This window comes from Micromonas pusilla (assembly GCF_000151265.4).
Source record: "Micromonas pusilla CCMP1545 genomic scaffold MICPUCscaffold_1, whole genome shotgun sequence".
In the NCBI taxonomy this organism is placed as follows: Eukaryota; Viridiplantae; Chlorophyta; class Mamiellophyceae; order Mamiellales; family Mamiellaceae; genus Micromonas; species Micromonas pusilla.
The window spans coordinates 1565185-1588742 of NW_003315882.1; the positions used below are offsets into that span (position 1 = coordinate 1565185).

Below are 23558 nucleotides of genomic sequence, written 5' to 3' on the forward strand. Positions count from 1 at the left end.
CTCATTCGCGCCTACAACGCCGCCGCGGACGCGAAGACGCGCGAGGGCGACGGCGACGGCGCGGTGCGCTTCCTCACGAGCGCGCTGGACGTCGCGAGGAAGGAGGGCGAGAGCGACGGCGGCGTGCTCTTGGAGGCGGACGCGAACTACCGGTTGGGACTCGCGCTCGCGAGGATCGGCGAGCACGCCGCGGCGTTGGAACGCCAGGACGACCACCTGACACTGTGTGCGCGGAAAGCCTCCCCCGTCGACGCGGTGGGCGCGGGGAAGGCGCGACGCGCGCTCGCGGCGTCGCGGCTCGCGATGCGCGACGCCGCGATCGCGAGCGGCGAGACGGCGGCGGCGGAAGCGCATCAGAGGGAAGCGGCGCGATGCCTCGAGTTTTTTCTGGACGGGGAGCCGCCGGATAACGGCGGCGGCGGCGGCGGCGGGATGAGCGCGATCCTCCTCGCGAAAGCGCGCGAGGCGGAGACGGAGGAGGAGAGCGGAGGCAAGGGCGTCGTGAGGGACCCGGGCGCGGACGCGCGGGCGTGGTGCACGCTCGGGAAGATTCGAAGCGCGGAGGGCGAACACGCCAAGGCGGCGAGTTGTTTCGAAAAGTTTTTTGAGCTCGCGCGCGGGCTGAGCGACCAGTGGTTGCTCGACGTCGCGCGGATAAACCTCGGGATCGCGCGCGGGAAGGTGAAGCAAGAGAAGTTCATGAGCACGGTGCTTCACGCGGGGGAGGATGGCACGAAGGAAGGGAGCGAGGCGTTGGGGAACTTGTTGAGCTGGAAAGTCGCGCGCGCGTGACGACGGGAGGCGACGGTCCGTCGCGGACGACGCGTTCCTCCTCCTCCTCCTCCTCCTCCCATCGTAGCGCACACTAGCAGCGGTCGCTCGCTCGCGTCTGATAGCATTGGATTCGCACGATGCGCCTAAGACAAACAAACTACTCGTGTTCTCTGCTGTCATCTATCTCACCGTGGCGAACTGCCCAAACTCCGGGGTCGCGAAGGATATCCCGCGTCCCATCAACGCCGTCGGGTCCGTCCGCGGTCCGAATATCTTCATCTGCCTCACGTGCGTGTCCCTTCCGTTCTGGTGGTTCGATAACACCGCGATCTGAAGAAAGAACGCGCGCAGGCATTCGCCGTCGTCGCCGCCGCCGCCGTCGTCGCCGTCCCCCCCCACCCCCCCCCCGCCGCCGCCGCCCGAATCGTCTTTCGCGAGAGACACGTGCATCCACCCCCCCGGCTCCTCCAAGTCCACGACCTTGATCTCCCGCAGGTCGTGGAACGAGTTCCCCGCCCTGATGCTAATCTTCGACGGCGTGTACGACTCGTCGAGCGCGTACTTGGCGTACAGCGCGAGCTCGCGCAGGCGAACCTTCTTTTGAAACTGCACGTTGACGAGGTGGGGCTGCGCGCCGTCCGATTGCCAGTACGTGTCCAGGCAGTCGTCGCGCAGGAGCTCGACGCCGTTCCCAGGCTTCGCGGACGTCACGGACCACACCGCGAGCTTGCCGATCTCGCTGTGCCCGGGGCGCGCGATGCCGTCGCGCTGCTCCGCTTTCGCGCCCACTTTCGCTGCGACGACGGCGGAGGGATGATGACCGTCGGCGGACGAAGAGAAGAGGTGGAGGAAAAAAAAGGCATCGGACGACGGGTGCCGAGATCTCGCGCGGGGCGCGCGGCGACGCCGTGCGCGACGCGGGGGACGGCGCGCGAGGGCGAGAGTGGGGGCGGTGACGTGCGACGCACCCTTCGGCGCCGCGGCGACTTGCGCGTCCGCCGCCATCCCGTCGGGAGCGCGCGCGGAGGGAAGTGGCGCCCCGGGCGAAAAAGCTCTCGGCTGCGTTCGGTTCGTTTGAACGCCACGAGAAAAAAACTCCGACTCACTTCCCCCCGCACCCGCCACGCTCCCTTCTTCGCGCGCGCCATCACATCATGAAGACCCGCGCCGCTTCGATCCGCGACCGCGTCGGTCCGTTCGACGACATCTCCGAGGATCTCGCGTGCCTCGTGCTCGCGCGCGTCGACGACGTGAAGTCCAGATACGCGCTCGCCGCGACTTCGAAAGTGTGGAAGGACGCGTCGACGCGAGAGGAGAGCCTTCCCCCCGCGGACGTCATGATAGGCTTCGCTCGCGAGTGCGAAGGCGCGGAAGAGACCGTCGAATGGTTGAAAAAAGCCACCGCGAAGTGCAGCCCGGAAGCGACGTACCGCCTCGGTATGGTGTACTTGCACGGCGAAAGCTTCCCCGACGGGTTCTACAAAAAATACTCGAACCCTCTTGTCGGGTTCGAACTCGTGAGAGCGTCCGCAGAGGCGGGGTTCGAGCGCGCCGTGCACCACGTCGGCGTATGCTACCTGTGGGGTATCGGCGTGGAAGAGGACAAATGGATGGCAACGCAGTGGTTTCTGAAACTAGGGACGGCGCTCCAAGGCAAGGGTGTGTACGAGCTCGGTACTCTGCTCTTACGCGGCGAAGGCGGCTTCACGAAAAATCACCAGTTGGGGTGGAGGCTGTATAAGGAGGCCGCGAAGCTGGGATGCGCGGACGCCGCGTGCGAGCTCGGGATCTGCTACTGGTACGGTAGTTACTATCAAGTTAACCGTACAAAGGCGGAAGAGTATCTCCTATTCGCGGCGAAAAACGGAAGCTGCGAAGCAGCCTTGGTGGCGGAAGAACTCGGGCTCTGCGACGGCGACGTCATGGCCCAGTGCGAAGCGGCGCTCAAGGCGTCGACCGCGTGGGGGAAGCTTTGAGAACGACGACGACGACGACGGCGACAACAACTCACATGTTGTTTACACCTACACGCGCGCATCTAAACAACGTCACACTACGCATCAAAGCATCACATCGTCGTATCGTACATCGACATCCCCCGCCCCCCGAGGATGTTTCGGTTATTCTTTATTCGTCGTCGTCGTCCTCCACCTCCAAGTTCTCCTCTTCGGCGTCGCGGCCGCGCGCCGCCAACCGCTCTTGCATCGACACCGTCGTCTGCCGCAGCCGCAGGTACTGCTCGCGCGCCTCTTGCGACTTCACGATGGCTTGGATGCGCGACACCGCCTGCTTGACGTCCTGGTGGTTCACACCTTCCTCCTCCTCCTCCTCGTCGTCGTCGTCGTCGTCGTCGTCGTCGTCGTCGCTCTTCGCCTTGGTCGCGTACTTCCCTCTCGCGCCGATGGCGCGCGGATTGTATGCCCCGGCGACGACGTCGACGTCTTCCTCCTCCTCCTCGTCGTCGTCTTCCATGTCGTCGTCGATGGTGTCGTCGACGTCGCCGTTGACGTCGCCGTTGACGTCGAACGCGCCCGCGTCCGCGTCCGGCGCTCGGATCGGGCTCTTCTTCATCGGCGACTTCGCGGGCGAGCCGTCGCGCGGCGTCGTCGGGTTCGAGCCGCCGCCGCCGCCGCCGCCTCTGACGTGCCGTGTGAGATCCCCGGAGGAGAGACGCGCGAGACCCCACTGCTGCGCGAGGTGCGACGACGACACGAGCTGCATGATGTCCCCGGCCGGGTGCCGCCGCCGCGACGCGTTGGCGCGCGACTGCATCGTGTTGTACCGCCGTTGCATCTGCGCGCCGCGGAGGGTGCCCTGCAACGCGATGATGCGCTCTTGGAGCTGCGAAATCGTCGACGCCGGTCGACGGTCCGCCGCCGCCGGCGGCGCCGGTGGCGCGACGTCCGCCGCCGCCGCCGTCGCGACGTCGCTACGGCGGCCTCGCTTCCCGAGATCGACCGCCTGCGTCTTCGATCCGGGCCCGTCGCCGCCGCCGCCGCCCGCGTTCGACGTCTTGCTCTGCTGCAAACTTCGAAGCGACGACGTGATCTTCTGGGCGGCTTTTTCCGCCTTCTTCACCACCTTTTTCACGTCGCGATCGCTGTCGTGCTCCGCAACGAGACCCGGCTCCTCTCCCTCCTTGACCGGCCCCAAGGACCCGTCCGTCCTCCTTCGAAGCTTCCGCCGTCGCATCGCGTCTTTTCGGTACGCCAACGACGTGATCATCTCCGGGTGCGTCATGAGACCCTTCGTGTCGTTTCCGCCGCCGCCGCCGCCGCCGCCGCCGCCCTCCGCCTCCGTCTCCAGCTCCGTGTGGCTCGTAAAGTCCGTCGCGGTGACTTCCGTCTCCGTCGCGAGCAGCAACCGCACGGGCGCGATCGGCGGTTTCGCCAGCCGCCCGCGCCGCGCCGCCGCCACGGGCGTCGGCACGTCCGACACCATCGGCGTCGTGACCCCTCCGAGCCCCAGCGGTCCGCCGACGGCGCCCGCGGACGGCGCGCCCCCCGCGAACGCCGCCGCGTCTCTGGGATGCGCCGCCTTCTTCGCCTTCCACGGCACCCTCAACTGCGACCCGGCGTTTCCTAGCATCGGCCCGTGCCGACGCGCCGCGGTCGGGCCGCCGTACAGCGAAATGTTCGAGAGGCTCGCCGCCAGAGACGTCTCAGGGTCGTTCCATACGAAGCGAAGTCGGGGTGGAGTTGAAAGGCGTCAGAAGCGGAATTGAAAGGCGTCGAGGTCGGGGATTGAAAGCGTGGGACCCTGGGCGGAGAGATGCGCCGGGAAAAGTCCTTAAGGATCGGCGTTCACCACGGCGACGGGGTCGTATGGGAACCAGTGTGTAGAACGCACCTCAGAGATGTACGCTGCGATGCCGCCGTGGCCGAGCGCGGCTGCGAGGTCCGCGGCGGTGTACCCGCCCGCGCCCCACCGCGCGGTCGCGCGGATGTTCGCACCCTCCGCGAGCAAACACGCGACGGTGTCTTCGTGGCCTTTCGCGGCGGCCCAGTGCAACGCCGTTCGCGCGCGTCGGTCCGGTTGGTTCACCTCGCAGCCGGTGCGAACCATCGCTGGAATCGCCCAGCTCATCCCGAGCGCGGCGACGCAGTGGATTAAACCCATCCCGCCGCTGTCTATGCGGTGATACGCGCTTCGAGGGAGCACGTACCCGGGGTTAGGGACGACGCCGGTCGTCACGACGCGGTGACGCTTCGCTTCCGCGGAGATGGCGTGGCGCAGGCGCGCCTCGAGCGCGGTTTTAAACACGCGCGAGACGTCCTCGTCGGTGAGGTCGTCGGCGGCGCCCGGAGAGGCGGAGAAGAGCGACGCCAGCGGGTCCGCGAGGGACGTCCCGGGGGACGCGAGCGCGGCGACGGATTTGCGCGCGAACGACGCGCCCGGGTTCGGGTTCGGGCTCGGGTTCGCGGGCGCGGGCGTGATGTTCGCCGAGGCGCCGGGCGCGCCGCCGCCGTCGTTGCTGCTGCCGCCGCTGCCGCTGCCGCCGCCGCTGCCGCCGTTGCCGCCGCCGCCGCCGGCGGCGCTGTCGTTGCCGCCGCCAGATCCGGATCCGCCGCCACCGCCGCCACCGCCGCTGCCGCCGCCACCGCCGCCGCCACCGCCGCCGCCGGCGCTGCTTCGGTCCCTCACCGAGCTCCTGTCCGCGCCGATGAGCAAGTGCACGAGCCGCAGCTGGAAATCCCGCTCGGTGACGCCCGTCGTGAGGCGCACCTCCGCGGTCCGTCGATCCTTCGCGCCGCCGCCGGAGGTTTCCTTGTACTCGAACGTGCGGATGTCCGACGCCGGGCGCTTCCCGCCGCCGAGGCACGAGATGTACAAGGGCACGCGCCCCGCGCTGCGCGGCGGCGCGCGGCATCGCAGCACCCCCGGCGAGATTTGCTCCGCGGGAACTTCGATCTCGCCGAACACGCAGCACAGGTGCAGCCCCTCCGGAAGCCCAGGGCGCGCGGCGCCGGAGATGATCACCTTCGCGCCGCCGCTCTCGACGTCCCACTCCGGAGAGAAGTCGTGAATCTCCCACAAGATCGACGACGTGGGCGGGACGGTGACGATCGGCGCGCGCGCGCGCGCGGACCGCTGCGCGAATTGCGCCGCTTGCGCCGACGACGCGCGCATCGCCGCCGCCGCCATCCCCGGGGACGGCGCGCGGTCGTCCGCGTCGGTCGCGCCGTCGTCCATCTCCGAGCCGCTCTGCGACACGCCGCGCGCCGTGGACGCGATCGGCACGGGCGGCGCCGCGTGCCTGGGCGGGTAGCTTCGTCGGTTCGCCGCGCCGCCGGGCCGTCGCGTCGCCGCCGCCGCGCTCTTCAACGGCGACAGCAAGCCCTCGTGGGGGTCCTCGCCGTCGTCCCCAGATTTCTCCGCGTCGTCGTCGTCGTCGTCGTCCTCTTCGTCCGCGCCGCCGCTATCGCCGCCGTCGTCGTCCGCGTCCCATCGCATCGGCGGCGGTTTTCTCTGCGCGACCGCTCTGTGCCCGCCGCCGCCGCCGCCGTCGAACGACCGTCCGCGGCGGTGGTGCTCGGCTGAACGTCGGGGTGGAGTTGAAAGGCGTCAGTCGGAGTTGAAAGGCGTCGAAGGCGGGGATTGAAACCGAGGGGTGGGCGGAGAGAGACGCCGGCAAAAGTCCTTAAGGATCGGCGTTCACCACGCCGACGCGGTCGTATGGGGACTAGTGTAACCAGAACGCACCGCCGTCTCCTCCTCGCCCGAACAGCTTCCTGCTTCCCCGCCCGGGCCCGCCGCCGCCGCTCCCGCCACCGGTTCCGGACCCGCTCCCGATCGCGCGTGGCATCATCGCCTCCGCGCCGCGCTCGAGCGCGATGAGGTCCTCCTCCAGACGCGCCACCTGCTCGACGTTCGTGTGCACCGCGTTGGACGCGACGCGAAGCAACGTCTGCTGAAGATCGGCGATTTTTCCTTCGATCTGCGTCAACGACGTCACCCCGCGCATCGCGCTCGAGCGGTCGGCCCCGCGCCCGGACAGGTCGTCCGCGGACGACGAAGGCGCTGGGGTCGGGGATAAGAACGACGTCGTGATGTCCGGCCCCGCGGCGGCGGCAGCCTCCGCCGCCGCCGCCGCGAGCGGGTGCGGCGGCGGCGCTTGGCCGTGGCCGGGCGCGCCGACGCCAAGGCTGCCGGCGATCGTTCCGCTGTGCACGCTGTCCTCCCCGGGCGCGGACGGCAGCCCGGTGAGACCGCTCACGCTCAGGCTCAGCCCGGAGTCCCACGATTTCTGTCGCATGTTGTCGCTCCCCGGCGGCGGCGGCGGCGGCGCGTTCCCTCCGCCTTCGTACCCGATCTCATTCATGAGGTACTGGTGCAGCTCGTTCGGTCGTCCTTGACCGCCGCCGGGAGCGCCCGCGCCGCCGTGCGGGGTGCCGAGCTCCATGTCGCTGTCGCGCAGGAGCTCCTCGAGCTCCGGGTCGTTGACGCCGTACTCGTCGTCGTCGCCGGTGCCGACGCCTCGGCCGCTCCACCACCGGTCGACGTTAGCCGGCGGATCGTTGGTTATGGGTCTGCCGAGCCGCGCGTCGTGCATCTGCATCTGCGCCGCCGCGCGCGCGGCGGCCGCCGCGGGCGAAGACGCGTACACGCTCGTCCCGCCTTGATGCGAGGCGTACGCGTGTCCAACGCGTCCGCCGAACCCGCCGGCGCCGCGCATCTGAGACACCGTCGGCGAAGACCCCGCGCTTCGAATCATCAAATCCGACTCGTCGATCTCGATGTCCGAGTAGCCGCCTCTGGAGCCGAAGGCTCCCCCTGAGGTGCCGCCGCCGCTGATGGTGCCGCTGAAGGTGCCGCTGAGGGTGCCGTACAGCCCGCTATCGGTGGTCCCGCCCGAGTCGCCGCCGCCGAATAAATTCTGAAATCCGTGCCCCGGATACGCCCCCGCCGGCCAATTCGACAGATCCCCGCCGTGCCCGCCGCGCTCGGTCTTCATCCCGGGCGTGACTTTCAGGTAGTGCACGAGCACGACGCCCTCGTCCGAGTTTAGGAGCCAGTAGCATCGGCGTTGAAACGTCCCGTCCGACGCGTGATGGGCGTAGTAGCATCTTCAGCTTCTCGTGCGTCTCCCGCACGGTCTTGCCGTCTTTCTTCTTCTGCCACTCGTGCCCGTCCTTGCGGAAGAATCGCACGACTTTGCGATCGAACAGGAACAGCGATCCGGCTGCGAGATCGCGGTGACGGTGGAAGGAGGCGGGAGGAAGGGAGGCGAGTCAAAAACTCCGAATAATCTAACAAAAAAAAAGGGTTCGGCGAATCTATGCACGCGCGGAGATCTGACGACGCCGCGGAGGGAAGAAGCGACGGCGCGCACCCGACGGCTGGATCGGCGCGTTCGGGCTCAGCACGAAGTCGTACGCCCTGTGGTTCAGAAGGATATCGCAGACTTCCGTGTTCTTCAGCCATCGCGTCTGCGACTGCTGAAGAAGCGCGATGATGTGCGCTCGCGAGGCGCCGTCCGCGCCCATCGGAGACGGGGGCGTGAGCACGATCGCCGCGGGGCTGTACCCGTCGCCGCCGCCGCCTTCGTCCATGAGCGTCGAGGTTCGGCCTCCGCTGCCGCTGCCGCTGCCGCTCATCGTGACGCGCGAGGACGCGCGCGAGCCGCGGGGACCGGGGTGACCAGCGCCGACGGCGCGGGCGCCGCAAAAATGACAGGGCTGCCGAGCGCGAGCCGAGTCAGATGCTGACAGAGCTGACGGACAAAATCTGTACGACGAAATTCGATTCTGAAATTCGATGTGAACTCGATGTTACTTCGCTCGCCTCACGCCTCGCCTTCCATCTCTCTTCCGAGCCGCATCTGCCTCCACACCTCGGCGACGAACGCGTCGCCGTCGCCCGCGGGATTATACACCCCAGCGCGGTCAAACGAAGGCTCGCCGCCCGCGCCGCCGCCGCTCCGTCGCGCGCCGTCGCCGCCGAACGCGCGTTCCCGCTGCGCGCGATACACGGCGTCCAAAACCTCGCGCGCCTTGAACGTCGCGTCGACGCCCCACTGGGAATCGCCGGGGACGTAACGACCCACCGGCGCGGTCGCTTGCATCTCGAGCGTCTTTTGGATCGTTGCCGCGGCCGCGGAGGCGGCGGCGTCCTTGACCGCCGCGCGCTGCTCCGGCGTCTGCGGCGAGAGAGAGAGGAGGGAGGGAGGACGCGTGAGCGACGCGCGTCTTACGGTGATCGACGCGGAACGGGAGTTTCGATCGCGTCGCGTCGACGACGCACCGTGGCGCGCTGGTACGCCGCGGTCGCGGCGTTGTTCATCGCCGCGGCCACCTTGGACGCGATCTGCGCGCTTCCCGCGATCGCTTCCAGCTCGGACGGCGTCGGCTGTGTCGTCGCGAGGTCGGAGAGGTCGAACCCGGCGGGGTCGGCGTCAGGGTCGTTCTATACAAGCGAACGTCGGGGTGGAGTTCATAGGCGTCAGTTTGAGTTGAAAGGCGTCGCGGGCGGAGATTGAAAGCGAGGGCTGGGTGCAGAGATGCGCCGGGCAAAGTCCTTAAGGATCGGCGTTCACCACGCCAACGCGGTCGTATGGGAACCAGTGTATAGAACGCACCTCAGTCTCGGCGGCGGGCGCGGCGGCGGCGTCGCCGGCCACCTCCGCGAGCGCGTCGAACCCGCTCTCTGCCGCGCTCGCGGCGCCCGGCGCGGTCAGGGATAGGATGTCGTCGCTCAGCTCGAGCGCGTCGACGACGCTCTCGCCGATGACTGGCCGGGAAGGGCCGAAGGACGCGCGGTCGCCTTCGCGGCCGCGGCGGAGCCACCTCGAGAACCCTCGGGGCGTGAAACCGTCGCCGTCGCCTTCGCCGGCGTCCGGGTAGTCGCGGTCCAAGATGGGCGCGTAGAGATCGTTCACCGCGTCGCGGACCTCGTCGCTCGCGATGCGCTCCGCGCGGCGGCGCGCGTCCTCGATGAACGCGCTCGCGTCGCCGATGTCCTGCGTCGTCGGGTCGAAGATAGGCGTCGCGAGCGTCGGCGACGACGCCGGCCCCGCGGCTTGCTGCGCGACGACGACGTCCGCGTCCGCGTCCGCGTCCGCGTCCGCGTCGCGGAGGATCTGCGCGGGCGCGGCGCGGCCGCGGGCTCGGCCGCGACCGCGGCGCGCGCCGTCTCTCGGCGGCGCCGACGCCGACGCCGACGCCGCGGGGCCCGCGGCGACGAGGTCCGCGCCGAGGGCGAGGAGGACGCACGACGCGAGGAAGAGACGCATGGCGTGCGCGCGGGCGCGGTGGAGTGACGACGCGCGATGCGAACGCTTCGACGCGCGTCAGGCGAACGTTCGATGGCGCGAGGGCGGGCGCGAGACGGCATCGGGCCGTCGCACGCGCGACCGCCTCTGCGTGGAAGGCGAAGAGGCGGCCCAGCCAGGCTTTTCCCCAGCTTTTCCCGCGCGAACAGAACTATTCGTAAAAGAGAACCCTAACGCCCCTCGCCACTTCAGCGCGCGCCTCCGCCGCGTCCGTCATGGAAACCCGCGCGCGATCGAACGCGCGTCTCGCGCTCCTTCCCCCGGATCCCGACGCCCCCAGCCTGCGCGTCGACGGCGTCGTCGCGTGCGCCATCTTGAAGCGCGTGCCGAACGTCCTCGACAGGCTCGCGCTCGCGGAGGCGAGCAAAGTCTTCTGGGAGGCTTCGAAAGAGGCCGCGTCGTTGCCCGACGCGCTCGACTTCACCGACGGCTCGGACGACGCGCGACTTAAACGACACGACCGACAGCTCATCGGCGGAGATCGCCTCGACAGACTGAGATACATCCTCAACATCAACGGCGTGCTGAGAGAAGAGTGGCGCGACGAGCCGACCGACTACCTCTTCCCTCACTTGGGCCTATGCGGCGACGCCAACGAGAGGAGTTACTCTTATGACATGGGGTTTCTCTGGCGAGACATGTTGGAAATCGCAGACGATGATTTCCAGGACACGCCTTCGGAGGGTATTGAATGGCTCCAAAAAGCTGCGAGCATCGGCAGCAACGATGCTAAGTACTTCCTCGGTCAGATCTACTTGAACCGGTACTTCGACCTTCGTAACGCCGATATTGAAGAAGCGATAAAGTGGTTTCGCATGCACGCAGAGTGCGGTGGCCCTTACTTGGATGATGAACACGATCCCAGCGATGGGGCCGAGCAGCTCTGCCTTATTCACTGGGGGCGCGAGGAGTTCGAAGACGCGTTCAAGTGGGCTTCGATAGCCTTCGACCCGGGCGGCGGCAACCTCGATGCGGCGTACGTGGTCGCTCGGTGCTACGCACAGGGCCTCGGCGTTAAGAAAGACGAAGTGAAGGCGGTCGAGCACTATCACGCGGTGGTCGAATACGAGACCTCTGATTTTTTTGCCTACGCCGCACTTGAGCTAGGTAACGCGTACGAATCCGGCAAGGGCGTTCGGAAATGTGTTCCAACGGCGATCGAATACTACAAAAAGGTTGTCTCTCACGACGGATTAGCCGTCGATGGGGCGCGCGACGCCCTCGCAGCTCTCGGCGTCGACGCATAGTCCACCCACGCGCACGATCCACGCGAACGAACGACGACACGAACGATGCATATACGCTACCTACGCTGCAATACGATACTACTACATGCTCAAACTACGCTCATCAAACTACGTGCACGCGGCGCTCACCGCCTCCACGGCGCCTGCTCCATGACCTCCCCGAACGCCTCCGTCTTCGCGCACCCGGCGCGCTCCACGAACAACGCCTTCACGATCGTCCGCTCCCCCTCGCTCCCGCTCACGACCCTGTGCCTCGCGCCCTCGGCTCGAAACAGCAGCAGCGAGTTCGCCGGCGGCGTGATCGCCCGTCGCGCGCCGTCCGACCCCACCCACTCCGTCTTCGCGTCGGACGAGTTTGTTGCCGTGTAGATCAACTCTTAGGGTCGTTCCATACAAGCGAACGTCGGGGTGGAGTTGAAAGGCGTCAGGTGGAGTTGAAAGGCGCCGAGGGCGGGGATTGAACGCGAGGGGTGGGCGGAGAGAAACGCCGGGAAAAGTCCTTAAGGATCGGCGTTCACCACGCGGACGGGGTCGTATGGGGACCAGTGTATAGAACGCACCGTATTGCGGCGGGTCGTACAGCCGCACGTCCGTATGCCACCCCATGCTGGATCCGACGCGGTACAGACGCACCTCCACCGGGTAGTCCCCAAGCGCGAGGCTCTCGCACGACGTCAGCTGTCGGAGTTTGGACAGCGCGGGCGCGGACGCGAAGGCGGCGTACGCCGCGGACGTCACCGGCGCCGCCGCGGAGAGCCGCCCCACCGCGACGGAGTGGTCGACGCGGAGTTTCGATCGCAGCTTTACGCACGCGGCCGCGACCGCGTCGCGGGCGTCGTCCGCGAGGAAGTTCGGGACGTACCACACGCGCGCGGCGGGGTCGGCGTGCGGCGCGGCGGGGTCGACGGCGACGAAGGTTTGCGGCGCGGACGTCGAGGGAGAGGAGGAGGATCCGGAGGATCCGGAGGTGCCGTCGTCGGAGGGCGAGGAGGACGCGGGCGCGACGACGCGGCGTCGTCGTCGCGGCGTCGCTCCGCGCGGCGCCGCGGGGTTCGAGGCGCCCCTTCGCGCGCGTCCGCGGCGCGGCGCGAGGTCGACGCGACCCGACGTCTGCGCCGCCATCATCGAACGAGACGCGCGCGTCGCGAAGTGGCGTGGCGGGACAACTAACAATGCCTGGTACATGGGACTCCGATTTCCGTCGTCGCTCGCAGCGCCGTCGCCGATAGCCGAGGTCGGCCGTCGTCGTCGTCGCGTGCGCGTTCACCGAAGCTCGGCCACAGCACGCCGCGCGCCCGACGCGCCCTTCGCGCGTCTCACCCGACGCACCCCGCGGACGTCGCGATCCCGCGGTCCGCACGCGCGATCGAGCGCTCGTGATCAGGTGCGCGTCCTCGCCGCTCGGCCTGATGGACGGCGGGGTTTTTAGAATCCTCAATCAATCCTTCTCCTCTCGTCGCTGCACACTGGTGGTTTCTCTCGCGGCCGTCGCTCGCGATCCCTCCCCGCCTCCGCCGCCTCCGCGTCGCGCGCGCGCGGAATGAGAGGACGATGATCAACGTTTCCTGTGGTATTTGAATCAAGCGCTCGCGCGCTTTGAAACTATCGAAACGACTGACTCTCAACGCGACGCCGCGCGCGATCCTTCCTCGACGGAGGGAGGCCGCGCGTCGCGTCGCCGCGGCGATTTTATCGGTCCGCGTCGTCGCCCGCGCCCGCGCGTCGCCGCGGTCGTCCCACCGTTTCGGTGATGAATACGTTAAACTTTCGTTCTACCTAGGTCCGTGACAATGCGGAGAAACATCACCTTGGAGAACTGAGAAACGTGGGACGACTCGCGCGCGCGCGCTCGTCCGTCCGTCCGTCCGTCGATCCCCCGACCCGTCGCGTCGTCGCGCGTCGAACGCGTGCGGTGCATTCTCTTGATGCAAACACCTTCGCCGAGTTCTCGTGCGGATAAACTTGCGTTTGGAGACCTGAGCTGAAGAATGCATTCGACGCCACGACGGCGACGACGCCACGACGTTCAGCGAACGTCACCACCGACGCGCCGCGCCGTCGATCCTCGAAACCTGACCTTCGCTCCCCGCTCTCATCCATCCTTCCAGAAGATCGGTTTCGCGCTCGAGAGGGAGAAAAAAAAAAAAAATCGAAATCGAGCTTCGCCGCCGCCGCCAGCCTTCATCATGGGCGTCATCATGTCGCGGCTGTACTCAGCCATGGGCGACCAAGAGGCGCGCATCCTCGTCCTCGGCCTGGACAACGCGGGCAAGACGACGATCCTGTACCGACTCCAAGTCGGCACGGTCGTGTCCACGATCCCGACGATCGGATTCAACGTCGAGACGGTGACGTACAAGAACATAAAATTCCAAGTCTGGGACTTGGGCGGCCAGAGCAGCATCCGGCCGTACTGGCGGTGTTACTACCCGAACACGCAGGCGATCGTCTACGTCGTGGATTCGTCCGACGTGGAGCGCGTCGGGACGTCGAAGCAGGAGTTTCAGGCGATAGTAGAGGAGGAGGAGCTGAGGGACGCGACGATTTTGGTGTACGCGAACAAGCAAGACGCGCCGGGGGCGTTGGACGACGCGCAGATCGCGGAAGGGTTGGGCCTCCACGAGATCAAGAATCGAAAGTGGGCCATCTTTAAGTGCTCCGCGACGAAAGGCGAAGGGCTGTGGGAGGGGATGGAGTGGCTCGCGAACGGGTTGAAGAGCAAGCAGAAGGGCGGCGGGTCGTCGTGGTTCGGGGATTGGAGCTCGTGGGGGTGGTCGTCGTCGAAATAGCGTCGGCGATTATGGCGGCGGGCGCTCGCTCGTGTAAGAAACACCAACGCGTCATGTCATCACAAAAACGTGTCGGCCACGGCGGGCGCGGGGGCGTACGGCCCGACGTCGTCGCCGAGCAACGCCGCCGCGGCGGCCAACTCGGCGTGAATCGCCCTCGGATCTTCGATGAGCTCGCCGCCGTCGCCGCCGTCGCCGTCGTCCGCGTCCGCGGCTTTCTCGACTTTCAACCCCTTCGGCGCCTTGCCGACGACGAACCCCTCCACCTCCGACGCGGGTTTCCCCTTCAGATCCCTCGCGCTCTTCTTCGCGTCGACGCCCGCTCGCTGGTCCTCCGCCTCCGTCTCTCCGCCTTCGCCGCCGTCTCCCGCGGCGCGCGACGCCTTCAGCCGCGCCGCGCGGAGCTCCGGCTCGCGCGCGTTGGCCGCCTCGCGCCTCGGGTCCGCGACGAGTTTCTTCAGGCACAAGCCGACGGCTCTTCGCAACGCGTCCTTGACCTTGACCGCTTCGTTATATTTTAACGTCTTCGACGCGTGCGTTTTCTTCTCCTCGTCCGCGCCTCCCCCGCTCCCCGTCGGCGGCTCCAAGAACGGCTCCAAACGCGACATGTACCGCCGAATGTTCGGCACGAGAAGCATCCGAACGACCCTCGGGCCGAGCGCGTGCAGCCCGACGATGGCGCCGTAGTGCGTGCTCAGCGGCTTCGTTTCGTCGAGCAGCGCCTTCGATAACGTCCGCGTGATCCTCGGCTGAGGGTCGTTCCATACAAAGTGAAGTCGGGGTGGAGTTGAAAGGCGTCAGTTGGCGTTGAAAGGCATCGAGGTCGGGGATTGAAAGCGAGGGGTGGGCGGAGAGAATCGCCGGCAAAAGTGCTTAAGGAACGGCGTTCACCACGCCGACGCGGTCGTATGGGGACCAGTGTATAGAACGCGCCTGAATCGTCGGGTACTCGCGTCCAAACTTCTCGCACACGAAATTCATCGTCTCCGCCGCTTGCTCGCGCAGCGCCCAGTGGTTCTCGTCCGGCGACGCGCACAGCCGCTTCGCGACCATGCACGTCACGATGGACGGCATGAACTGATGCAGGTACAGCTCGACGTGCACGTTCGGGTTCGCCACGATCGCGAGCGTCGCGGCGGTGAGCGCGCGAAGCTTCGGGAGCTCCCTGAGGGTCGTTCCGTACGAGCGAACGTCGGGGTGGAGTTGAAAGGCGTTAGTTGGCGTTGAAAGGCGTCGAGGTGTGTCGGGATTGAAACCGAGGGGTGGGCGGAGAGATGCGCCGGGAGATAAAGTCCTTAAGGATCGGCGTCCACCTCGCCGACGCGGTCGTATGGGGATCAGTGTGAGATAGAACGCGCCTGAGCGACTTGGCCACCTCCGTCTGAACGAATTGCACGAGGTACGGCATGAGCTGGTGCAAGCCCGCGTCCGTCGCGAGAGACGCCAGCGCGGCTCGCAACATCGGCGCCTCTTCCCCGGCGCCGCCGCCTCGGATCACCGCGGTGACTCTGTCGAAGTACAGCTGGAGCTCCTTGCTGAGCTCGTGCGCGACCACGGGTTGGACCACCGCGGCGCCGTCCGCGCCCGCGCCGGTAACGCCGCCGTCCTCGCCGGCGCCGCCCGCAGCCTTGCGCTTCGCCCCCGCGGCGGCGGCGTTAGCGGCGGCGTGCGCGGCCGGCCCGCCGACGTCTTGCGGCGCGACGGGCGCGCGGAACATCGCTCGCGCGCGCTCGTCGACGTCGATATCCGCCTCGAGATCGGGTCGGAGATTTTCCCCCGGCCCCAGCGGCGGGTTCTCCGGGATCAGGGGCTGGACGCCGTCCACGGCGAGCCAGTGCGGGACGACGTTGACCGCGATCGGCGGGCGCGGGAGCTTCATCGCGAGGATGTCCTTCAGCTCGATCTCCTTGCTCGCCTGCGTGAAGAAATCGGGATGCCCCGGCACCTCTTTAAACGCGATGGCGGGCGCGTTCGCGGGGAATCCGTAGAGCGCCTCCACCTTCTTCATCTTCAGCGAGCTGTTCACGTCCTCCGTGGACAGCTGTACGCGCTTGCTGTGGCGCATGAACTTGCACGCGTCCTGGATGACCTCGCGCAGGCGGTACTCCACGTCCGGGGCGAGCGCGCGCGCGACCTCGTCGGGGAGATTGTCGAACCCGACCGTCTCCGCGATCGCGCTGACGGACGCCCCGGGGAGGTGGTCGTACTCCTCCGCGGCGGCGTCCGCGGGCATCGTGGGAGGCGCGCCCGGGGACCCGGGGATCGGATCGGGGGGGACGCGACCGGGACCCGTGCCGCGCGGGGGGAAGTGCGCGAGCGGTCCCGATGGGGGGGTCGGCTTACCGCGCGCGAAGCCCATAACCTTCCTGTCTGGTGTCACGTTTCGGCTTCACTGACAACAGAAATATTATTCCTTCCGTTATTACCGCGGCCTCACTCTTCGAGGCGCGGCGATACCGCGAGGCGCGCGCGCGATGACGGCGACATCGCGTCGATAGCGGTCGATACAACAAAACATGGACGTGCTTCGCGGCATCGCCGGTCGCGGTCGCGCGAGGAAGTTCCATCCGCGCGGATGGCAGAAACGGAAAAAGCGGTTCGTGCGTCAGAGTTGGCAGGCGGCATGCGAAAACGCCCCGTGCGGCGTCGACGGCGTCGGCGACGAGCTCCTGCGTCGCTTCTTCGCGTCGCACCCCGGGTTCGTACAGCTGTTCAACTTCCGCCGCGCGCGGCTGCTGAACAGCGCGGCGTGGCGGTTGCACGCGCGGTCAGTCGCGCGAGCCATCGACGACTTCGTCGTCGTCGCGACGGCGGGAGCGGATCCGTCGTCGTCGTCGTTCGATAACGGCGCGTGGCGGCGAACGAAGACCGCGCTCAGGGAGCTCGGCGGGAGGCACCTCGTCGCGTACAAGGTGACTCCCGCGCACTACGACGCGTTCGGGAGAGCGCTCCTCGCGACGGTCGAGGCGACGGCGCGCGGCGGCGGCGGCGGCGGCGACGGCGGCGGCGACGGCGGCGGCGGCGACGGCGGCGGCGATGGCGGGTTCGACCGAGAGACGCTGGCGGCGTGGACGGAGACGTGGGAGGGCATGCGCGAGCTCATGTTGCAGGGACCTAAGGTTAGCAAATGATAGTGAACGTGAGATAGAAGAAGTGTCACGCACTTAATGGTACTTAATCACCATGCGCGTTGCGATGTCCGGGTTCGAAGGTTGTTTTCGATTCGTTTCGACGTCTTTTTCGTTCGTCTCCGATCTACGATCGTCTCGGCGCCCGCGGCGGCGTCCTCCCTCTCCCTCTCCCCCCGAACGACCCGCCGCCGCTGTCGCTCGCGCTCCCGCCGGAAAAGAACCCCGCGTTGTTGCTCGGAACGCCGCCGAAGAACCCCGCGACCCCCTCCGACGACGGCGACGACCGGCCGCCTTTCGGCAGACCGAACCCGACGACGGGACCGTCGCGGGTCCCGACTCCGTTCGGAGAGACGGAGAACCCGTCCGCTCCCAGGCCGTTCGGCGGCGACGGCGAGTTTCTCATCCGCCCGCCGTTCGAGCCGTTCGAGGACCCGAACAGCGGCCGCGGGCCGAGGTTCGCTCGGGTCAACTTCCGCGGGCGCGGGTTCAGCGAGTTCGGGAGGCTCCCGATTCGACCGGCGCCGACGCTTCCCATGTGCGAGCTGCTGCGGCTGCCGCTGCGTCCGCGGCGTCCGATGCCGCCGCCGCTGCCGCGGCCGTCGGACTCGGACTCGCTCGAGGACGTGATGACCTCGTCGTCGTCGTCGTCGTCGTCGTCGTCGAGATCGCTGCCGCTGCCCTCGCGGTCGCCGTCGCCGGCGCCAGCGCCGGCGCCGGCGCCGGCGCGTCGCGCGCTGCCTCGCCACGTCACGTACGTCGACGGAAGCCTCAGGCGCCCGGCGCTTCGTCGGAGGAGGTACGGGTCGAACGGGAAGAACATCCGGAGCGGGCGGCGATGCCGCACCGCCTCCGCGACTTCGCTGCCGAGGACGACGGTGCTTTGCGTGCGCGCGAGCGCGGCGTTTCCGTTTCCATTTCCGCCGTTTCCGCCGTTTCCGCCGTTTCCGCCGCCGCCCGCCGTCGCGGCGTCTTTTTCCTTCCGCTCCCTCCGGTGCTTCTCCAAAAGCTGCTCGTCGAACCCGTCCACGCCCGCCTCCACGGCGCGGTGCAAAAACTCCGTCACCACGGACGGCAAGCACGTGTGCGTCGGGTTCAGCTTGCTGTATAAAATCTCCCTCAACGGCAGCGCGCGAAGCGTCGTCGCTGGCTCGTCGCCGACGTCGAGAATATCCGTCATGCGGTAACACAGGACGTACATCAGAGCCTGGCACGCGCTGTCGAAGACCGCGAGCGTCGCGCTCGACGCGTTCGCGAACTCTCGCTGTTCCGTGTCCGTGAGCGGAGCCGGCTTCGCGTCGTCGGGCGCGGCGTCTTCGCTCGCGCCTTCGACGTCGAACGAAGACCCGAACCCGCGGGATAACCCTCCCGACCCACCCTTGCCGCCGCCGCTCTCCGGGGACGTCACGCCGGTGACGCCCGCGCCGCGCGTCGCGCTCTCGACCGTCGCGACGCACCACGCGGTCAGCCTCCGCAGGACGCTCGACATAAACGCCGCCGAGAGAAACGTCGCGCGCGCTAAAAACGACGCCAGATACGCCGTCGCCGCCAACCGCCCCGCCGGCGGGTGGTGCGGGTCCGTCAAACGCTCCAGCAGAACCTCCACGACCCTCGACGCGAGCTCGCCGCCTTCGCCTTCATTCCCTTGGATCCCGGCCGCGTCGCGCGCGCACGCGTGGAAGAGAATAAACTGCGTGAACTTTGACTTGTGCGCCGGCAGAAGCGTGGACACGAACGTTCGAAGCAACGCGTCGCTCACCGCGGCGTCGTCCCCGCGGTCGATCCTCGCGTCCACGTGCGCGAGGGTGATCTCCATCATCGAATCGAGCGCGTCCGCGGTCTCGTCCACGGCGACGCCGCCGCCGCCGCCGGGGGACAGACGCCCGCTCCCGCTGGCGTGACGCGAGTGGTTGTTGTCCGGGTAGTAGCCTCCGTAGTTGGCGCCCCCGGGGTCGCCGCGCGCGGACATCCCTCCGCCGCCGTGCATGCCGTACCCGCGCTCCCACGCCGCGGCTTGACGCACGAGCTGCTCCTCGATCGTTTTTTCTATGTCTTCGAGCTCGAAGATCCCCGCGCCGTCTTTCCCGTCGGCGTCGTCGTCGTCGTCGTCGTCCGCGTCGTCGTCGGAGTCGTCGTCGCCGTCGTCGTCGCCGCCGTCGTCGCCGTCGTTCGGGCGCTCCGCGCGGATGTCCTCCCACTTGATGTCAACGTCGAGCTCTAGCATGTGAGCGACGACGGACTGTAACAACACATCGCGTAACGGCGCCCCCGAGGGCGTTTCTACTAACCGAAACGCCGCCCTGAGGTACTGACACTGCGTCGCCCGGTGCGACGACTTATGCGGCAACCGCTGCAATAGCGTCGGCCTCAGCACGCTCACCGCGAGCGGCACGAGGGTCAAGATCGACTCGACCGCGCCGACGATCGCGGCGGTCGTCTCCGACGCCGGTCGACTCCCCGCGCCGCCGGTCCCTTCCAGCGCCGCGCGCGCCGGCGGCGGCGTCGGCGACGACGCGCCGGCGCCCGCGCCCGCGCCGCCGCCGCGTCGTCCCATGTCCATGTCTTCCTCCAGCGCCTCCACGGGGTACCCCGCCGGCGGCGTGAAACTCTCCACGAGAACGTCCAACACCGTCTGCAACAGCGACCCCGCGTGCGTCACGACCAAGTTGACGCAGAACACGATCACGAGGCTCACGACGTCGTCGCGGCATCGCCACGGGTTCGCGCGCAGGACTTTTTGAAGGAGGTTCTCGTGCACGCGCACGTCGAGCGACGAGACGTGCTCCGCGAGCGCCTCGAGCATCATCGTCTTGTCCCGCGCGACGTCCGCCTCCTCGAGACCGTCGATCGCGTCCAGGAGCTCGTAGTACTGCGCGCGAGACCCGCGGCGCGCGCCGTCCAGGGCGTTCTTCACGAACGCGCGCATGAGCCCGCGCGCGGTCTCGGGGTCGATCTCGGCGGCGGCGACGTCGTCGTCGCTGTCGCCGTCGTCGTCGTCGCCGCCGCCGCCGCCGCCGCCGCCGCCGCCGTGTCTCGACTGCGACGCGACGGGGCGCGGCGCGCGCGCGCCCGCGCGCGTTCCCGCGAGCGCGGCGAGATCCATCGCGTCCTCGCGCCTTCGCCTCGCGCCGCCTTGTGCCGCCGGATCTTCGGCGACTCCGTTTTCTTCCTTTCGCGCGGAAAACTTACGCCGAACGTACACCTCCGCTCTGTTTGCGCGTACGAATTGCGACGCCGTACGCTGATTGGCCGAAGCAGCTCGCGGAAAACGGAAAGAGGACGTCATCGCTTTTTCCTGCTGTTGTGGGTAAGATAAAGGACGTCGCGCCATCTCGAGACGCGCCTCGCACGCGCCCTCGATCGCTCGAGCACTCGAGCTTCACGCTTCCTCCTCCGCACGACATCATGGTCGCGGGAACGACGATCGGCGCGTCCGCCGCGTCCGCGTCGCTCGCGTCGCGCGCGTCCGAATCGATGACGGCGCGGCGGGTCGCGCAGTCTCGCGTCGCCCCCGCCGCGGCGTCGCGCGCGAGGGCGCTCCGCGTCGTCGCGAAAGACTACCCGAAGCCGGATAAGATCTCGGACACGGACAACTACCGCGAGGGCGCCGCGCTGTCGCAAAAGTTCAAGGAGCTCAAGGGCATGGGGAAGAAGAAGAAGGTGGCCATCGTCGGCGGCGGCCTCTCCGGCCTCGCGTGCGCGAAATACCTCGTCGACGCTGGGCACGAGCCCATCGTCCTCGAGGGACGCGACGTCCTCGGCGGCAAGGTCAGCGCGTGGCAGGACAAGGACGGCGACTGGATCGAGACCGGCCTCCACATCTTCTTCGGCGCGTACCCGAACATGATGAACCTCTTCGCGGAGCTCGACATCGAGGATCGACTGCAGTGGAAAGTGCACAAGATGATCTTCGCGATGCAGGAGCTCCCCGGAGAGTTCACGACGTTCGACTTCATGAAGGGCATCCCCGCGCCGCTGAACTTTGGACTCGCGATCCTTCTCAACCAGAAGATGTTGTCGCTCCCGGAGAAGCTTCAGACCGCGCCGCCGCTCATCCCGATGCTCATCGAGGGCCAAGATTTCATCGACGCGCAAGACGAGCTCAGCGTCCTCGACTTCATGCGCAAGTACGGCATGCCCGAGCGCATCAACGAGGAGGTGTTCATCTCCATGGCGAAGGCGCTCGATTTCATCGACCCGGATAAGCTCTCGATGACCGTCGTCCTGACCGCGATGAACCGCTTCTTGAACGAGACGGACGGGCTTCAGATGGCGTTTCTCGACGGGAACCAGCCGGATCGCCTCTGCGCGCCGATGGCGGATCACGTCAAAGCCGGCGGCGGCGAGGTCCGCATGAAAGCCCGCCTCAAGGAGTTCGTCCTGAACGACGACGGCAGCGTGAAGTGCCTCAAGATGACGAACGGCGAAGAGATCGTCGCGGACGAGTACGTCAGCGCGGTGCCCGTGGACGTCATGAAGCGCCTCCTCCCGAAGAAGTGGTCCAACATGCCGTTCTTCCATCAGATTCAAAACCTCGAGGGCATCCCGGTGATCAACATCCACTTGTGGTTCGACCGCAAGCTCCAGAACGTGGACCACCTGTGCTTCTCGCGCTCGCCGCTGCTGTCCGTCTACGCGGACATGTCCACGACGTGCAAGGAGTACTACGACGAGGAGAAGTCGATGCTCGAGCTCGTCTTCGCGCCGTGCTCGCCCCTCGCCGGCGGCAACACGAACTGGATCGCGAAGAGCAACCAGGAGATCGTCGACGCGACGATGAAGGAGCTCGAGCGCCTCTTCCCGCTCGAGATCGGCCCGGGGAGCCCCGACGGCGTCGGCGCGAAGCTCCTGAAGCACGCGGTCGTGAAGACGCCCCGCAGCGTCTACGCCGCCATCCCGGGCCGGAACAAGTACCGCCCGAGTCAGGCCACGCCCATCAGCAACTTCACGCTCGCGGGGGACTGGACGTCGCAGAAGTTCTTGGGGAGCATGGAGGGCGCCGTGCTCGGAGGGAAGCTCGCCGCGGAGGTCGTGACGGACAAGGCGATCTACGGCGGGCCGACCAAGGGGATCAAAAAGATTGTCCCGGACGTCGTGAAGGAGGCGAACGCGATGGAGGCGAGAGAGCCGGAGGGTTCGAAGGGCGAGTCCGAGCTGTCGTACGGCGCCGGGTGCGTGATGGGCGAGGAGCAGGAGAAGGAGCTCGCGGTGTTCGACCCGGAGCAGATGGTGACGATGGACAACTACGTCGCGAGGGAGTCCATCCCGGTGTCGCGATAGACGACGCGCGGATACGAAAGAGGTGAAAATGTTTTAATTGAGTTCAGCAGAAATAGACCGACTCCTAATAGTACTGCTTGCGCGGGTTCCCGAGCGGGTTCGGGCGGTGGCGGTACCCTTGCATCATTCGCTTCTTGTACTGCTCGAAGATGTCCTCGCCCTCCTTCGGCGCGGCCGGGTCTGCGACGTCCGACCCGAGCCCGGGGTTGTCCGCGCCGCCGCCGTACCCCAACCCGCCGCCGCCGCCGCCGTGCCCCAACCCCGGCGTCTCTCCTCCCGCGCCCGCGCCCGAGGGCTTCGCCCACGTCTTCTGCACCGGCGTCGTCCCCGGCGCGGTCTCTACCGCGTGCCCGCCGCCGCTCCCTATGCGAGCGGCGATGTCGCGCGCGGCGGCGGCGGCGGCGTCCGCGGGCGCGATGAAGGCCCCAGGGGGCGCGAAGTCGCCCATGTGATGCCCCCTCGTGCCGTCGTATCGAATCCGCGCGTCGATGTCCTCGCGGCGTATCGGCCCTCGCGCGCCCGTCGCCGCGGCCGCGATCTCCGCGGGCGTCAGCCGCTCTGATGAAAACCCCCCGCTCGCGAGCGTTTTTTCTTTCGCCGCGGCCTGCCGCTCTTCGCGAAACTTATCCTCCCTCGCGGCTTGCTTCGCGAAAAATTCCATCGCTCGCAGCGGATCCGCGGCGGCGGCTTCCTTCGCGTACGCCGCGCCGCCGCTGTTGCCGCTGCCGCTGCCGACGTGCGGCGCGGTGCGCAGGGCGTCCACGGACGCGCCGGAGTCCACGAACCCGCTCCGCGCGGCGGCGGTGATCCCTCCCGCTTCCTTCGACGGGTCTCGGTAGTACCGCGCAAACTTTTTATCCCCGAAGCGTCCTCCTCGGCCTCTCGGCGGCGACGGCGAGCGCGATCGCTCGCGCCCGGGCGGCGCTCCGGGCGGCGGCGCAAGCGGCGGCAGCATCGACGCGGGCGCGGGCGCGTCCCATCCGCTGGGTTTGCTACCCGGCGGCGGCGGCGGCGGCGGCGGCGGCGGCGGCGGCGGCGGAGGCCGCCGCCGCGGAGGCGCTGCGGGCGG

General features: G+C 67.9%; 13 protein-coding genes across 13 annotated transcripts in view; 6 read left to right on the forward strand and 7 right to left on the reverse strand.

The window, feature by feature from the left end:
* Positions 1 to 954: 954 nt before the first annotated feature.
* On the reverse strand, positions 955 to 1779 carry MICPUCDRAFT_38111 (uncharacterized protein; the record flags this gene model as incomplete). Its single annotated transcript, XM_003055632.1, has 2 exons — positions 955 to 1568; positions 1743 to 1779. The coding sequence occupies 2 exons, from the start codon at positions 1777 to 1779 to the stop codon at positions 955 to 957; spliced, it is 651 nt and encodes a 216-aa protein (XP_003055678.1).
* A 149-nt stretch (positions 1780 to 1928) lies between these two features.
* On the forward strand, positions 1929 to 2750 carry MICPUCDRAFT_50593 (uncharacterized protein; the record flags this gene model as incomplete). The annotated part of the gene is made up of 1 exon (XM_003055096.1): positions 1929 to 2750. The coding sequence occupies one exon, from the start codon at positions 1929 to 1931 to the stop codon at positions 2748 to 2750; it is 822 nt and encodes a 273-aa protein (XP_003055142.1).
* Positions 2751 to 2901: 151 nt separating this feature from the next.
* Positions 2902 to 4362, reverse strand: MICPUCDRAFT_50594 (uncharacterized protein; the record flags this gene model as incomplete). Its single annotated transcript, XM_003055633.1, has 1 exon — positions 2902 to 4362. One exon carries the CDS (start codon positions 4360 to 4362, stop codon positions 2902 to 2904), a length of 1461 nt encoding a protein of 486 aa, XP_003055679.1.
* Positions 4363 to 4563: 201 nt separating this feature from the next.
* MICPUCDRAFT_50595 (camta-like transcriptional regulator) lies at positions 4564 to 8372 on the reverse strand (the record flags this gene model as incomplete). The annotated part of the gene is made up of 4 exons (XM_003055634.1): positions 4564 to 6311; positions 6478 to 7768; positions 7809 to 7957; positions 8108 to 8372. 4 exons carry the CDS (start codon positions 8370 to 8372, stop codon positions 4564 to 4566), a joined length of 3453 nt encoding a protein of 1150 aa, XP_003055680.1.
* A 188-nt stretch (positions 8373 to 8560) lies between these two features.
* MICPUCDRAFT_50596 (uncharacterized protein) lies at positions 8561 to 10006 on the reverse strand (the record flags this gene model as incomplete). Its single annotated transcript, XM_003055635.1, has 3 exons — positions 8561 to 8914; positions 9019 to 9180; positions 9353 to 10006. 3 exons carry the CDS (start codon positions 10004 to 10006, stop codon positions 8561 to 8563), a joined length of 1170 nt encoding a protein of 389 aa, XP_003055681.1.
* Positions 10007 to 10260: 254 nt separating this feature from the next.
* On the forward strand, positions 10261 to 11292 carry MICPUCDRAFT_50597 (uncharacterized protein; the record flags this gene model as incomplete). The annotated part of the gene is made up of 1 exon (XM_003055097.1): positions 10261 to 11292. The coding sequence occupies one exon, from the start codon at positions 10261 to 10263 to the stop codon at positions 11290 to 11292; it is 1032 nt and encodes a 343-aa protein (XP_003055143.1).
* Positions 11293 to 11416: 124 nt separating this feature from the next.
* MICPUCDRAFT_46344 (uncharacterized protein) lies at positions 11417 to 12414 on the reverse strand (the record flags this gene model as incomplete). The annotated part of the gene is made up of 2 exons (XM_003055636.1): positions 11417 to 11557; positions 11853 to 12414. 2 exons carry the CDS (start codon positions 12412 to 12414, stop codon positions 11418 to 11420), a joined length of 702 nt encoding a protein of 233 aa, XP_003055682.1. The 3' UTR covers position 11417.
* A 1064-nt stretch (positions 12415 to 13478) lies between these two features.
* On the forward strand, positions 13479 to 14012 carry MICPUCDRAFT_7976 (uncharacterized protein; the record flags this gene model as incomplete). Its single annotated transcript, XM_003055098.1, has 1 exon — positions 13479 to 14012. A coding segment is annotated over one exon (534 nt), but the record flags the coding sequence as incomplete, so codon positions are not given.
* Positions 14013 to 14140: 128 nt separating this feature from the next.
* MICPUCDRAFT_31044 (uncharacterized protein) lies at positions 14141 to 16376 on the reverse strand (the record flags this gene model as incomplete). The annotated part of the gene is made up of 4 exons (XM_003055637.1): positions 15784 to 16376; positions 15436 to 15621; positions 14998 to 15242; positions 14141 to 14825 (listed from the first exon to the last, which is right to left on the reverse strand). Exons 1-4 carry the CDS (start codon positions 16312 to 16314, stop codon positions 14141 to 14143), a joined length of 1647 nt encoding a protein of 548 aa, XP_003055683.1. The 5' UTR covers positions 16315 to 16376.
* A 153-nt stretch (positions 16377 to 16529) lies between these two features.
* On the forward strand, positions 16530 to 17257 carry MICPUCDRAFT_61644 (uncharacterized protein). Its single transcript, XM_003055099.1, has one exon. It carries the CDS (start codon positions 16598 to 16600, stop codon positions 17210 to 17212), a length of 615 nt encoding a protein of 204 aa, XP_003055145.1. The 5' UTR covers positions 16530 to 16597; the 3' UTR covers positions 17213 to 17257.
* A 401-nt stretch (positions 17258 to 17658) lies between these two features.
* Positions 17659 to 19037, reverse strand: MICPUCDRAFT_24425 (uncharacterized protein; the record flags this gene model as incomplete). The annotated part of the gene is made up of 2 exons (XM_003055638.1): positions 18654 to 19037; positions 17659 to 18473 (listed from the first exon to the last, which is right to left on the reverse strand). Coding segments are annotated over exons 1-2 (1188 nt in total), but the record flags the coding sequence as incomplete, so codon positions are not given.
* A 1646-nt stretch (positions 19038 to 20683) lies between these two features.
* On the forward strand, positions 20684 to 22489 carry MICPUCDRAFT_12341 (uncharacterized protein; the record flags this gene model as incomplete). The annotated part of the gene is made up of 1 exon (XM_003055100.1): positions 20684 to 22489. One exon carries the CDS (start codon positions 20684 to 20686, stop codon positions 22487 to 22489), a length of 1806 nt encoding a protein of 601 aa, XP_003055146.1.
* A 488-nt stretch (positions 22490 to 22977) lies between these two features.
* Positions 22978 to 23558, forward strand: part of MICPUCDRAFT_46348 (uncharacterized protein) — a gene marked incomplete at its 5' end in the record, with an annotated part of 4344 nt that continues 3763 nt past the window's right edge. The window contains one exon of the mRNA XM_003055101.1: positions 22978 to 23235. Within this exon, the coding sequence (XP_003055147.1) occupies positions 22978 to 23235 (258 nt within the window). The remainder of the gene's footprint in view (positions 23236 to 23558) is intronic.

What these genes read in the sequence shown, in the direction of transcription:
- MICPUCDRAFT_61644 (XM_003055099.1), top strand. Translation starts at nt 16,598, where the DNA reads ATGGACGTGCTTCGCGGCATCGCCGGTCGCGGTCGCGCGAGGAAGTTC.